Raw genomic sequence first — 12,349 nt, 5'->3', positions numbered from 1 at the left:
GGTTGAGGAAGTTCTCTTCTATTCCTAGTTTGCTAAGAGCTTTTTATCTTTAATGAGTGTTAGATTTTGTCAGGTTCTTTTTGTCTATTGAGATAATGATGTGGTTTCATCCTTTATTTATATAGCTTATTACATTACCTGCTTGAAGATGTAATTGAAGTCTATTATTGTTGAATTGTCTATTTCTCCCTCAATTCTGTCAATTTTTGCTTCACATATTTTGGTCTCTGTTGTTGGGTGCTTTATGTTTATAATAGGTATATCTTCCCCCAAAATTGACTCTTATAATTATAAAACGTTTCCCTTTTTTTTTTCTTCAGTTTTCCCCAAGTGTTTCTTTTCTTTGAAATTGAAGTATAGTTGGTTTACAATATTATATTACTTTCAGGTGTACAGCATAGTGATTCAGTATTTTTGCAGATTACACTTCATTATAAGTTATCACAAGATAATGGCTATATTTCCCTGTGCTATACAATATATCCTTCTTGCTTAGGTGTTTTATACATAATAGTTTGTCTGTTAATCCCATACCCCTATTTTGTCCCTCCCCACTTCCCTCTCCCCTTGGTTAACCACAGGTTTGTTTTCTGTATCTGTGAGTCTGTTTTGCATATACATTCATTTGTATTATCTTTTAGATTCCATATATAAGTGATATCATACAATATTTGTCTTTCTCTCTCTGACTTGTTTCATTCAGCATAATATTCTCAAGGTCCATCCACATTGGTGTAAATGGCAGAAGTTCATTCTTTTTTATGCCTGAGTCCCTGGGCTTTCCAACCCTCTGTAGCAATGCGCTGCCCCATCAAGCTACAGAAATGCCTACAAACCTCTTGTTTCATCCTCATTTCTTATCAGATGAAGAAACAAACACACTTTTCTCTAAACTGGCATGAGTATCTCTAGTAAATGCAAAATATTTCAAAAGAAAAAAATAAAAGAGAGGGAGAGAGAAAAACAAACTCTGCAACTAGACCAGAAATATTGAGGAAAATGAATTCATTCTTCACTGAATCTAGAATTGGGGAGTCATTTCTGATTGGGTTTTTGTTCCCAAACCTTCACCTCATATCCACATGGGATTCTCTTCCTCACTGTCTCTGTGTCCAATAATGTCCCGGAGACTCATTAATAACCACTTCCTGAGCACCTGCCATGGGCCAGAGGACACACTGCAGAGAAATACCTCCTGCCTGTAATTCACTCTTCTCTCATCATGTGCACTTGGCATTTTTATACAATAATGGAATTATCATTACCTCATAACCTGAGTGTTTTCAGGGCTTGTTCGTAAGCCTTTGCTTTAGGCCTAGATCACGATCTTTTCTTAGCATGTGTCCAGACTGATATATAAGCGAATCTGCTGTAAATGAAAGGACAGCTCATTAGAAATCGACCACCGAGGAAAAACCCTGATGTTATTTACACATGGAATCAGTTCCCATTCTGCTGGGGCCACAGATGCAGTTCCACGGGGGCTGGGTCCATTTCCCCCTTCCTCTTCCTAGCCTTGGCCTCTGAAAGGCTCACTGGTGTCCCCCTCTCAAGGAGATGGGAAAATGAAGGGTCATTTTGTCATCTGTGGAGGTTTGTGGTCTCTCTGTGTTGAAAGGATTTAATTATAAGATTTGTTTGGAAAATTATGACAGAGGGAGTCAGATGGACACACATACAGGATGGGAGGAACACAGCAGAGCAAGTGAGGGAGATGATGGGGATGTTGAGACAGAGAGGAAGGATGTTGAGAGATGGGACGCTAGGGGAGAGGCAGATAAACAGAGGAAGGGCACACAGAGGAAGGAGAGAGAGACAGATACAGAGAGCAAGGGAGACATCAACAAATGGGGTGGGGAAGCACACACACAGAACACATGGGGTGCCTGCACACACACAAATATGAAGAGAAAAACACACGCAGAGGTATCACAAAGATGCATGGAGAGAGACAGAAGACAAAGATGTAGATGGGGGAAGAGATCTACTGATGAAGCCCCTTCCAGCCAATGCTTAACCTGTTCCTAGAACGTGTGAGAGTCTAAAAGAGCTATGGGTTAATACATTTATTATTTATAAACGTGTTTCCACTTAAAAAGGAAAAATGATGGCAGACAGCCAAGGGTCATTTCCCTTGATATATGAAATGGCTTTAACATTGAATCAGAAGTCCTCTCCCTTTGCTCTGTTTGTCGGCAAACTACAATTTGTGGTCATCTGTACAGCGACTAGCCCAGGCAGCAGTCCGTGTGCCCAGAGTGGGGCAGGGAGGAGCCAGAACCTAGTGGACACTTGTCAGAGCCCTGCTGGGGACCCACTGCCTGAGCCGCGTCCATATTTGTGGTTTTAGTGGAAACAGCCGCACAGCAGCCCCTGTCACCCTGCCGATAGAAGAGGTCCTGCAGACCTTACACGACTTGATCGCCTACTTCCAGCCCCCGGAGGAGGAGATGCAGCATGAGGACAGGCAGAACAAGCTCCGCTCACTCAAAAACAGACAGAATCTTTTCAAGGAAGAGGTAAGTCCAAAACGTTAGAAATTGAGATTCTCTTTGTGTCCAGAGCTAAAGTACCCCCAATGACTACAATTTAGCCTTGTCTCCATGCATGCACATGTTTAAGAAAGAGACAGAGAACGAGAGAGAGGAAGCTGGAAAGAAAAGGATTCCCTGGAAGCCGCCCTTCCCTGTAGGCACCCCTGAGCACATTAGCAGTGAACATTGTCGTGCTTGTATGTTGGCACGTTCAAACCAGATTAATTTAAAGCCTCAGTGTCACCTATGTATCCAAAATTCATCTTCCATAAATCTCAGCTATGAGCGTATGGCATTGGCTGTGATCACCACATTTTGGAAGGTGTCAGAATTACCCTGGAAACTTGTTGGAAAAATACAGATGCCGAGGTTCCACCACATCAGAAATGCCTGAGGAGCTGGTTTGAGAGATACAGATGCTGCTATGTCTCAAGTCGAACTTGAGCCTCTAAGTCACTTGGGATGGGGCCCGGATATAGGGGAAATGCTAACTTGGGGCTCTAGGGACCCTGGCCCTAGTTCTGGCTCCATCCCTGGCTGTGTGTGTCCTTAGACAAGTCACATGCCTTTTCTGAACTTGGACGTGATGATTTGGCACTAATTTGAAGGCCATGATCATATTCCTGCAGCCCCCCATTCCTGGGGACAGGGCTCGTCCCTTGGGCGTTTCCAAAGTTGATGGCATGGGAAGTAGACCCCGTCCCTACCCAGCTTTCTGATGTGAGCAGACTTTGGCTGGGGGAACATTCTGTGTGCCTTATAGGTCTGCTGAAACTACACTTAACACCTCCCTCCTGCTCTTTAAGAACAGCTGGGCACCGATATTTTTACTGGGTGGCATGGTATTGTAAATTAGCTGAGAAGTAGTTTAAAATCCTCTTTTAGTCTTATTGTCTGTAAATTCCACCTCTTTTCAAGGGGATGGGGAGATGTCTTGTGCATCTAAGAGAAAAATAGGTCCTATATCCAGGGCTGTTTCTGGGTGAGTCAGAATCATTTCACACCTGACACAGGGCAGGCTTCTGTGAGACTCATTCATGCTCCCCCTTCCTCAGTATGTCCTTGGATTGAGTTAAACACGTGGGGAGCAAACCCGTCAGAGGAGACTGCTGATACTCCCCAGATGGATGCTATTTAGGTCTCTGAGGCATAAAAATGCATGTTTTGTTTCGGGGAGGAAACAACAACATCCAAACTGGCACCATGAAGGTCTTTTTGCATATTAGCGTCATCGGCTTTAAAAGGTGAACGATATTGGAGAGGAACGAACAAAAGGGATCCCATGATCTTAATCAAGTATTTTTTCTTTTTGCCCAACTCACCTTCACAGGGAATGTTGGCCCTTGTGTTAAACTGCATTGATCGCTTAAATATCTACAATAGCATAGCGCACTTCACAGGGATTGCCAGGGAGGAGAGTGGGATGGCCTGGAAGGAAATTCTGAACCTCCTCTACAAATTGCTGGGTAAGTACATACCCAGAGCCCTCTCCCTGGGAAGGTGGCCAAGGGTGGTCTGTAGGTATTTCCATGGGACGAGCTAAGGCTGTCATCCAGCCTCATTCTTTGGAAGCTTTTGTTAAATCATTTGATTCTAAGCCAGCCATTCATTCTGTTAACTGGTAGCGTATCGTACTTTCCAAACGGACAGCAAGATGTCAGCGAGTAGAAGCAAATAGCAATCAGTTTTGCCAAAACTACCTGTGAAACCCTTAACAGTCACACTCCCCGAACCTCAATGCTTCATCTTTAAAATGAGGGAGCAAGACAAAAATACGTTTCAGGTACCCTCCAGTTCTAGATCTTTGACACCTGCAGTTTGAGGATGTTTACCCTCGACTGTGTGCCCTTTCACTGTCCACCTGTTGAGCCGTCATGATTCCTGCTGCTTTGGCCTGTTCCTTATTTCATTTTGGTGGAAAGAAAAAGGCAAAGAGTAGGGATGTCCCAGCATCCAGCCTTTCTTTTCACAATTGTGAGTGTATGGTGACCTTCCGGTGCCTGCTGTCACTGATGCCATCACATGGGCCCAGGCTGCCAGGCTGCAGGAGGAAGACAGCATCAGCCTCTGCAAGAAGGTGGCCGCCAGTAATGGCTCAGCCATGGTAACATGGCAGTATTCTAGTACTTCGCTGTGATGTAAATGCCCCGTTGAGAGGAAGCCCATGGAAAGCTGAGCGGGCCAGACGGGAGGCCAGAGGAGTCAGGTTAGACTCATTCTCCATGTCAAGGGTCAGGCAGATTCGATCGCCGCTTTATTTAGTGACCTCATAAAGTCTCTTCCAACTCTAACATTTTGTAGTGATGTGGCTTGAACTCAGTAGTCATTATTACAATAATAGCTAACGTTTGTTGAGTTCTGTATGCCAGGCAGTAGAGTATCTCTTTTTGATCCACAGAGCAACACTGTGAGGTGTAGGTACCAATTTATTGATGAAGAAACAGACGCTCAGAAATGCTCATAACTTATCTGAGGTCACACATGTTGTAAGTGATGGAACTGTTTTGAGCCCAGACAGCCTGACCCCAGAGCCTCGAGGTTAATCCCTCGCTAGGGCCAACCCGAAAAGTGGGGTAGGAGCTCAGACTGAATTCTGCCCTCCAGTGACCGTGGAGGTACAAAGCAGAGGTCCTGAGGAAGACATTTCTTTATCCAAGTACCTTACAAACATCTGTCAAACCCGCAGTCTTTGAAAGCCAACAGCATGAAGAACGGGCTACTTGGGGGCCAGTCAACTTACATGGACTTATTCCAGAGTTGCATCTACAGTACAGGCCTATGGAGGGAAGTTTACTTGGTCTAGATAGGTGGAAATCTAATGACAGCATATTCTCTCTCTCCCTTTACAGTATCACCTACCAGTGGTCCTCAGATAATGAACAAGCACCAGAATCAGCTGGAGGGCTGGTTAAAACACAGATGTTGGGCCCCATCCCCAGAGTTTCTGGTTCAGTAGATCTGGCCAGAGAAATTGTGGCCAGTGAAATTGTGTTTTTAACAAGTTCTCAGGTGATACTGACATTCCTCTCCAGGGATACACTTTGGGAACCACTGTCATGTACTGATGTGTTTTAGATATTTTAGAGTTTCATGTTTTGTTATGACTTGCCTATTAGTTTAACCAGCCTTTTCAGTTGTGTTCATTTGCATGCCTTCCTTTAGCACTGAAGAATAGCAGGTCTCTAGCTCGATTTAAGAAAACATTAGAGGAAATTGAATTCTTAAGCCAGTAACCAAGCAGATATTATTTTCTTGCTTATCACCATCTGAAGTGATTTTATTAATTTGTGTGTATATTGTCTCTCTCTCCTGTTTCACGAAGGCAGGGAATCCGTTGTCGCATTCCCACTGCTTTATTCCCAGCAAGTAGACAGACGCCTGGTACACAGTAGAATCTCTGAAAATATTTGAGTGAATGGTAGATATTTTACTCTCCAAAATGTAGAAACAGGATTGTATCAAAGGGCTTGGGAGGGGAAGAGTGTTACTCTATGCTTTTTAGTTGCTAAGCAGGTGGAGTATTGAACAGCACCCCAGGTTCTCAGGCCCATCACTGTGCCCTTTAACCTGCATGATCAAATGTGTTCTTGTTCACAGCTGCTCTCATTCGTGGAAACAGAAACAATTGCGCTCAATTCTCCAATAACCTTGATTGGCTAATCAGCAAATTGGACAGACTAGAATCTTCCTCAGGTAAGATGTGATAGGAAACATAACTGGAGAAGGTGGGGTTTTTCAATTTCTGTTAAAAAAAAGAAAACAAAGTTGAATCTCTGAACAATTCTTTTTTCCACTGGATTGCAAGCAATCCTCAATAATTACTTCAACGAAAAGAAATATAAAGTCCTAAATTTTCCTGGGACTCTTATAACTTTATTGAACAACTTGAACCCATGCTTCAAATATCTTTCCTTTTCTGCTTCATTTTTCACTGTTTGCCTTCATCTCCACCCTCTGGGTTCTTGACTCGCGCTCTGCCCACCCCAGGGTGCTGGTCCCCTTCTAAATGCTACTTGGACTGTTATTCTCTGGGTTTCTAAACCCTGTCTGGACGTAGTGCTCTCAACTCTTTGGTTAGAAGCAGGTCTGAAGGATGACCAAGAACTTAGAGGAAATGATAAATCCTCATACCCCCTGAATCACCCTTAACATCCTATCTGGAGCCCTTCGTGGTGACTCCCAGAGAATTTGAGTGAAGAAGAGTGGTCATCGTTGGTAAGTGACCATGCCCTGAGGCTCTGCAGTTTGCTTCCTCAGAGATGAGAGAACGTGAAAGGTGTGCGCCCCCATCTGGGAAGCTAAAAGGTTTTTAATGCTCTTTTCATCGTCTAGAGATGGCAGGAGCTTGGACAGGCCAAGGCAAGGCTCCTCCAGGACCATCCACCTACATATGTCTTCTTCCAAAACCTCTGTTTTCTTCAGTGCCTCCACCCATGGGCCAGACTACATTTTAGGGTAATTTATGAAAACTTGAAAGAAACAGAATCAAGAGGAATCTTCTCAATAGAACCAATAAAGATATTGGCCAACTACTTCCCATGCATTTCCACTCCGGTGTTAACCCTGTAGGTGCTAGGCTGCAAGGGCACCTGTTAGTTTTTCTTCAACCTTCACTTAATACAGAAAACCATCCAGTGGGCCCAGGAAAGGGCACAAAGCCAAATAGCCTTTATTTGTGAGCTTATAGTTTACTGACATACCAGTGCATCTAAAATAAAATTCTGGGATGATTCCTAGAAAAATTCTTATTCAAGGAACCCTCAGACTATTTTCTAAATTACTTGAATGGCCTTTAGAATTTATAGTAAACTAAGTATCCCATTTTCTATCTGTTTTTAAATTAAGTAGTGTTTGGTTTGATCAAATTAAGAATTCTCTTTTAAAGCTGCTTCTCCACACAGAAGGATCCTGGTTTTGTCCAGGAAGAGGGAGATGGGGTTAGTGATGAATAAACTCACTTCTGAATTACAGACTGGTTGACCTCAGGGGCTCCTGAAGTGAGCCATCCGAGGTGGCTGCATTTTTCTTCTGGCTGGAAGTATTTAATAGATTCAAAGAAATGATGATACTCTGTTCACTCAGGATGGTCCTTTCACCCTCAGGTTTCTAATTATAGTCAGCTCTGCAGGTTATTTAATGTCCAAATGGTTTTTGTGGTATTCGCGTAGGTATCTTGGAAGTTTTGCACTGCATCCTGATTGAAAGCCCAGAAGCCTTAAACCTGATAGCGGAAGGCCACATCAAGTCAATCATCTCCCTGTTGGATAAGCACGGGCGAAATCACAAGGTGGGTATAGAAGGAACCCCAAACGGTGATTAACTTTACCTGGCTTTTCCCTTTCTGCCGCTTAATAAGCGTTCTGTGTTACTGAGAGGATGTTGGCTTTGATTTAAAATAATAATAATGATACTACCTTTGGAAACTGAGGTCCTGAAGGACCCTTCCTCCCTAGGAGCACACTCCGAGCCAGTCACGCTGGGTCTTGGGTGGTCCCCTCAGTTTCCACCAGCTTCCCGAGCCTGGCTCATCATTACCCCTTAACCCACAGCTGGCTGTGTGTGGGGTACTCAAGCCCATACAAGGCCAGCTGCAGGATTCGCGCCCACCCTCGGGTCCAAGAGCCTTAGTAGTGAAACAGCTAATACCAAGCTTTGTAAAGAAGCTGTAGAAAAATCAGATTTAGAATAATGTAGAAAGTCTTGGCAACATGGCATGTTCTTAAATGAAATCAGACTTGCCGTGAGTCAAACCAGGTGAAGTAAGTGGATCTGCGTGAACAAGCCGGAGGGGGCGAGCTGTGGGGCTCTCCCTCTGATACAAAACAGGTGTGTGACCTTGCGCCCCAGTCATTTCAGCCGTAAAACGGAGCCATCGCCAGCTCACTTATGAAGGTGGAATGCTATATCAAGTATTTCTGAGGTCTCTTAAAGTTCTAACATCTCCATTGTTATGACATTATATCTCTAAGCCACAATGATCTCGGGAAAGTCTATTAAAATATGTCTTATCCTGACCCTTCGACATCTGCCCCATATATGGGGGTTGCCGTGATGACTTGTTAGCGAGCAGGCAGGTACTCCGAGGCTGAGGGGGTGCATTTCAAGAGCAGATGGCATAATTGGATGTGAGGGATGGCCGCTGGGCTCATGTGGAGAGGAGAGAACCCAGCGTGGTCACTGGCCCTCTCTGCTCGCCATCAGATGGGGGCGCTGCACATCGGAGACGTGTCTCAGGTGGTCCAGGAGAACAAGACTCCGTAGCCCTGCTTGGATGACATGTATCGTCCTTAGGAAACAACAAAAAAGAGCTGTGGTCCTTAGCATCTGTGAAATTGCCTGGCAGAGAACAAAAAGAAATATCTGGGGGCTGTCATTGCTTTCCCAAATGTGGTAAATCAAAAGCAGGCATGAGGCCCCTGCTTCAGCCCAGCTTCGCTACGTTCCAACATGTTCCTTCCTGTCTGCAAAGTGTAATGAGGGTAATTGATGAGCACCCGAGTAACCTGTGGCCTGAGCCACGAGCTATGGGCACATGTCAAGAGGAGCCCTCAGACAGGAAAGCTGCCCTCGTTTCGTCGCTCCCAGGGCTGCTTTACGATCAGAACACACTTAGTAAATAACCAGCTTTGCGATGGCTTCTTTCAGCTTTTCCAGAAACCATCAAAACTACATCTGTCTTCAAAACTTAGTTCAGATGCCACCCCCTCCATGAACCTTTTTCTGAATCCCAGTTGGATATGATCTCCTCTCCTCAATCCTTGTACAACTGTGCACACTGTTACATGGTGTTTTCACTCTGCCTTTCCTTATATTACATGTATACTTCTCTCAGAGATTCAGTTCCTTTACAGCAGGGACCTTGTAAACCCCATAGTGCCCAGCTCATACGTTATACACGACAAGCATTTAATCCATGTTTGTTGAAGGTGTAATGAATGAATTAGAGGAGTGATGCGTAGAGCCAGAATCTACTCCTGTCTCACCTTGAATGATTGGCTGGTAGCTCACATATACGTACAAGTCTCATCTCATCCCACAGATGGCTATTAGTAGTAAGAAACACACTTACTATGTTGGTAGCACCAATGTTATTGGGTAAAAAGAACAATTACTGAAAATTATAACAGTTACCCTCTAATTCTTCCATGGAGTAAGCATGTAATAATAAAAGCAAACTATACCCTTTTCACTTGTCCCCCCACAACCTACCTTACTCCAAACCTGCTCAGTGTTATCACAGATTAATATGTTTTATTATCTTCTTTGTTTCACAAGGATTTGGAGCCACTGTGAGAAACATACATGGTAAAGTAGTAATATCATTGGTCCTGAGAAGGTATAAATCAGACTTGAAAAGTTAACCTGGGGTGGGGATTTGGGGCAGGAGGGGGCGGTGCAGAAGAGAGCACAGGGAAGCAAACCATTAACTCCCACAGACCTGCTACAGTAGCTCCGTAAAATCACCTCCGAGTTCCCAGGCAGCCAATGTAGACGCGTTCCCAACCACCCAGTTCGCGCATCCACAGCGAGGACAGAATCTGTTCCTCAGGGGCAGCAAAGCACTCATTTCTCAAATATACAACCTGACCAAAAATTCACAGAATTAAGTACATTTTGCATTTTTTTAAATTGTTTTTATAGATAAGTCTGAGGACAAAACTGCAACAGCCAAATGATATGTCCATGGATGTACAATACCTAGTTCTTACCTTTAAAGCAGAATTCCCCCAGGAGCCTGTGTCTGGGGTAGTGACTAATGGAGATTAAAAGCACAAGAGAGGATCTTAGATGAAATGTGGTGTCTTTGATGAAAATGAGTACAACTAAGTAGCAAATGAATCCACAAAGTGGGCCAGGGAAATTCTCAAGTTGGGCCAGTGTACAGATTAGAGGAGCCTGATGCCTAAGACAGACAACCCCAAATTCTCACAGTGAAGTCATTGTCTGAGGCCGGCCAGTGGGAGGGCTCCGTGCTGTGTGGTCATTCAGAAACACAGGCTCCTTCTGTGTAGCGGCCCCACTGTCCCCCAGGACAGGACTTCACAGACTGTCATGTGCTTATGAATCTCTTGGGAATCGTGATAAAATGAAGGCTCTGATCTGGTAAGTCCGGGGGTAGGTCTGAGCATCTGTACTTCTGGCAAGCTCCTAGGTGAGGCCAGCGCTGCTGGATCCCAATAAGGAGACCCCTGGGATTTGTAATTTGATCTCCACATCCAGCTGGAAAGAGAGAGGGAGGGTAGGGGCTAGGCCTGAAAGCAGTGTACATCACATCCACCACTTTCCACTGGGCAGAACTCAGTCACATGACCCCACAGAACTGCAAGGAAGGCTGGGAAATGTAGCCTCTCTGCTCAGGACAAGAAGGCAGAGTCTGGTGACCACCGGGCAGTACCTGCCACAGCCAGCCACTCATCCCAGAGGTCACTGGGATGCTCCCTCTCTGTCAGAAAGTACAGATGACCTCTAGCACTGTGTGCATGTCCCCCACGTGGACTGGCCCATCTATACTCCCTTCACTTTTTTAAAAATTTTATTGGAGTATAGTTGATTAACAATGTTGTGTTAGTTTCAGGTGTACAGAAAGTGATTCAGTTGCACGTATACACATATTCATTCTTTTTCAGTTTCTTTTCCCATGTAGGTTATTACAGTATATTGGATGGAGTTCCCTGTGCTGTGCAGTAGGTCCTTGTTGGTTATCTATTTTTTATATAGTAGTGTGTAGGTGTTAATCTCAAGCTCCTAATTTATCCCCTTCTCCGCGTTTCCCCTTTGGTAACCATAAATTTGTGTTTGAAATCTGTGAGTCTGCTTCTGTCTTGTAAATAAGTTCATTTATATCATTTTTAAAAAAACAGTTTTCACATATGAGTCATATCATATGATATTTGTCTTTCTCTGTCTGACTTACTTCACTTAGTATGTCATCTCTGTGTCCATCCATGTTGCTGCAAATGACATTATTTCATTCTTTTTTATGGCTGAGTAATATTCCATTGTATATATGTATCACATCTTCTTATCCATCCCTCTGTCGATGCACATTTAGGTTGCTTCCATGTCCTGGCTATTGTAAACAACACTGCAGTGGACATTGGGGTGCATGTATCTTTTTGAATTATGGTTTTCTGCAGGTATATGCCCAGGAGCGGAATTGCCGGCACCCTTCACTTTTAAAAGAACCCATTTAAACTTTTTCAGAAAAGGGAGTTTGCCCCTATTTCCCATTTTACCCAAAGAAATGCCTTCTAAAACAAAGCCTGAACGATGTCAGCACATTTATGGCATCATTTATTTGTAGGCGACATACTACTCCCTTAGTCTGTGTGCTTTTCACCGAGGCTTTTTTCTTCTCACTGTTCCTATTGTATGTGGATTAAGCTCTGCTTTTCTTCCGGCTGTGACAGCAAGGCTCCTACAGCTGTCACTCCAAGGCAAAACAGATGAAAATGTGTGATAGGCTGGATGATAAGTATTTAATTTCCTGGCCATCTATGGCTCTTTTCTTAGAGTGGGAAATTATCCTCTGGATTTCCAGTGCCACAGTCAATATGTTTCACGGAGTGGTAATGGTGAGAATCCTCCGTAAAACTGCCTTTGGGGCTCTTTTCTGCTTGTCCCGTAATTGTACTTTGTATTTATCTGGAATGAAATTGACATGCAGGGAGTCAGGTAGAAAATTAGTTTGTGAGAATTACGGATACAAATGCCATCAACAACCTGAAGCCATCCAACCCCACCAAGCATTGAGTCTTCGGTGGTCACTTTGTGAGACTGAACTGCGGCTGCCCCCTCCCTGTCAGCCCAGCCTG

The 12,349-nt window shown here is 44.1% G+C and overlaps 1 protein-coding gene across 1 annotated transcript in view; it reads left to right on the top strand.

Moving 5' to 3' along the window:
• Positions 1 to 12,349, top strand: part of RYR3 (ryanodine receptor 3) — a 361,766-nt gene that overhangs the window by 100,845 nt on the left and 248,572 nt on the right. The window contains exons 13-16 of the mRNA XM_060002247.1: positions 2,351 to 2,519; positions 3,865 to 4,000; positions 6,132 to 6,227; positions 7,703 to 7,821. Of these exons, the coding sequence (XP_059858230.1) occupies positions 2,351 to 2,519; positions 3,865 to 4,000; positions 6,132 to 6,227; positions 7,703 to 7,821 (520 nt within the window). The remainder of the gene's footprint in view (positions 1 to 2,350; positions 2,520 to 3,864; positions 4,001 to 6,131; positions 6,228 to 7,702; positions 7,822 to 12,349) is intronic.

This window comes from Delphinus delphis, chromosome 2 (assembly GCF_949987515.2).
Source record: "Delphinus delphis chromosome 2, mDelDel1.2, whole genome shotgun sequence".
NCBI classification, from domain to species: domain Eukaryota; kingdom Metazoa; phylum Chordata; class Mammalia; order Artiodactyla; family Delphinidae; genus Delphinus; species Delphinus delphis.
The sequence above is the reverse complement of the archived record's forward strand: the minus strand, read 5'-3'. Positions and strand labels throughout refer to the sequence as shown.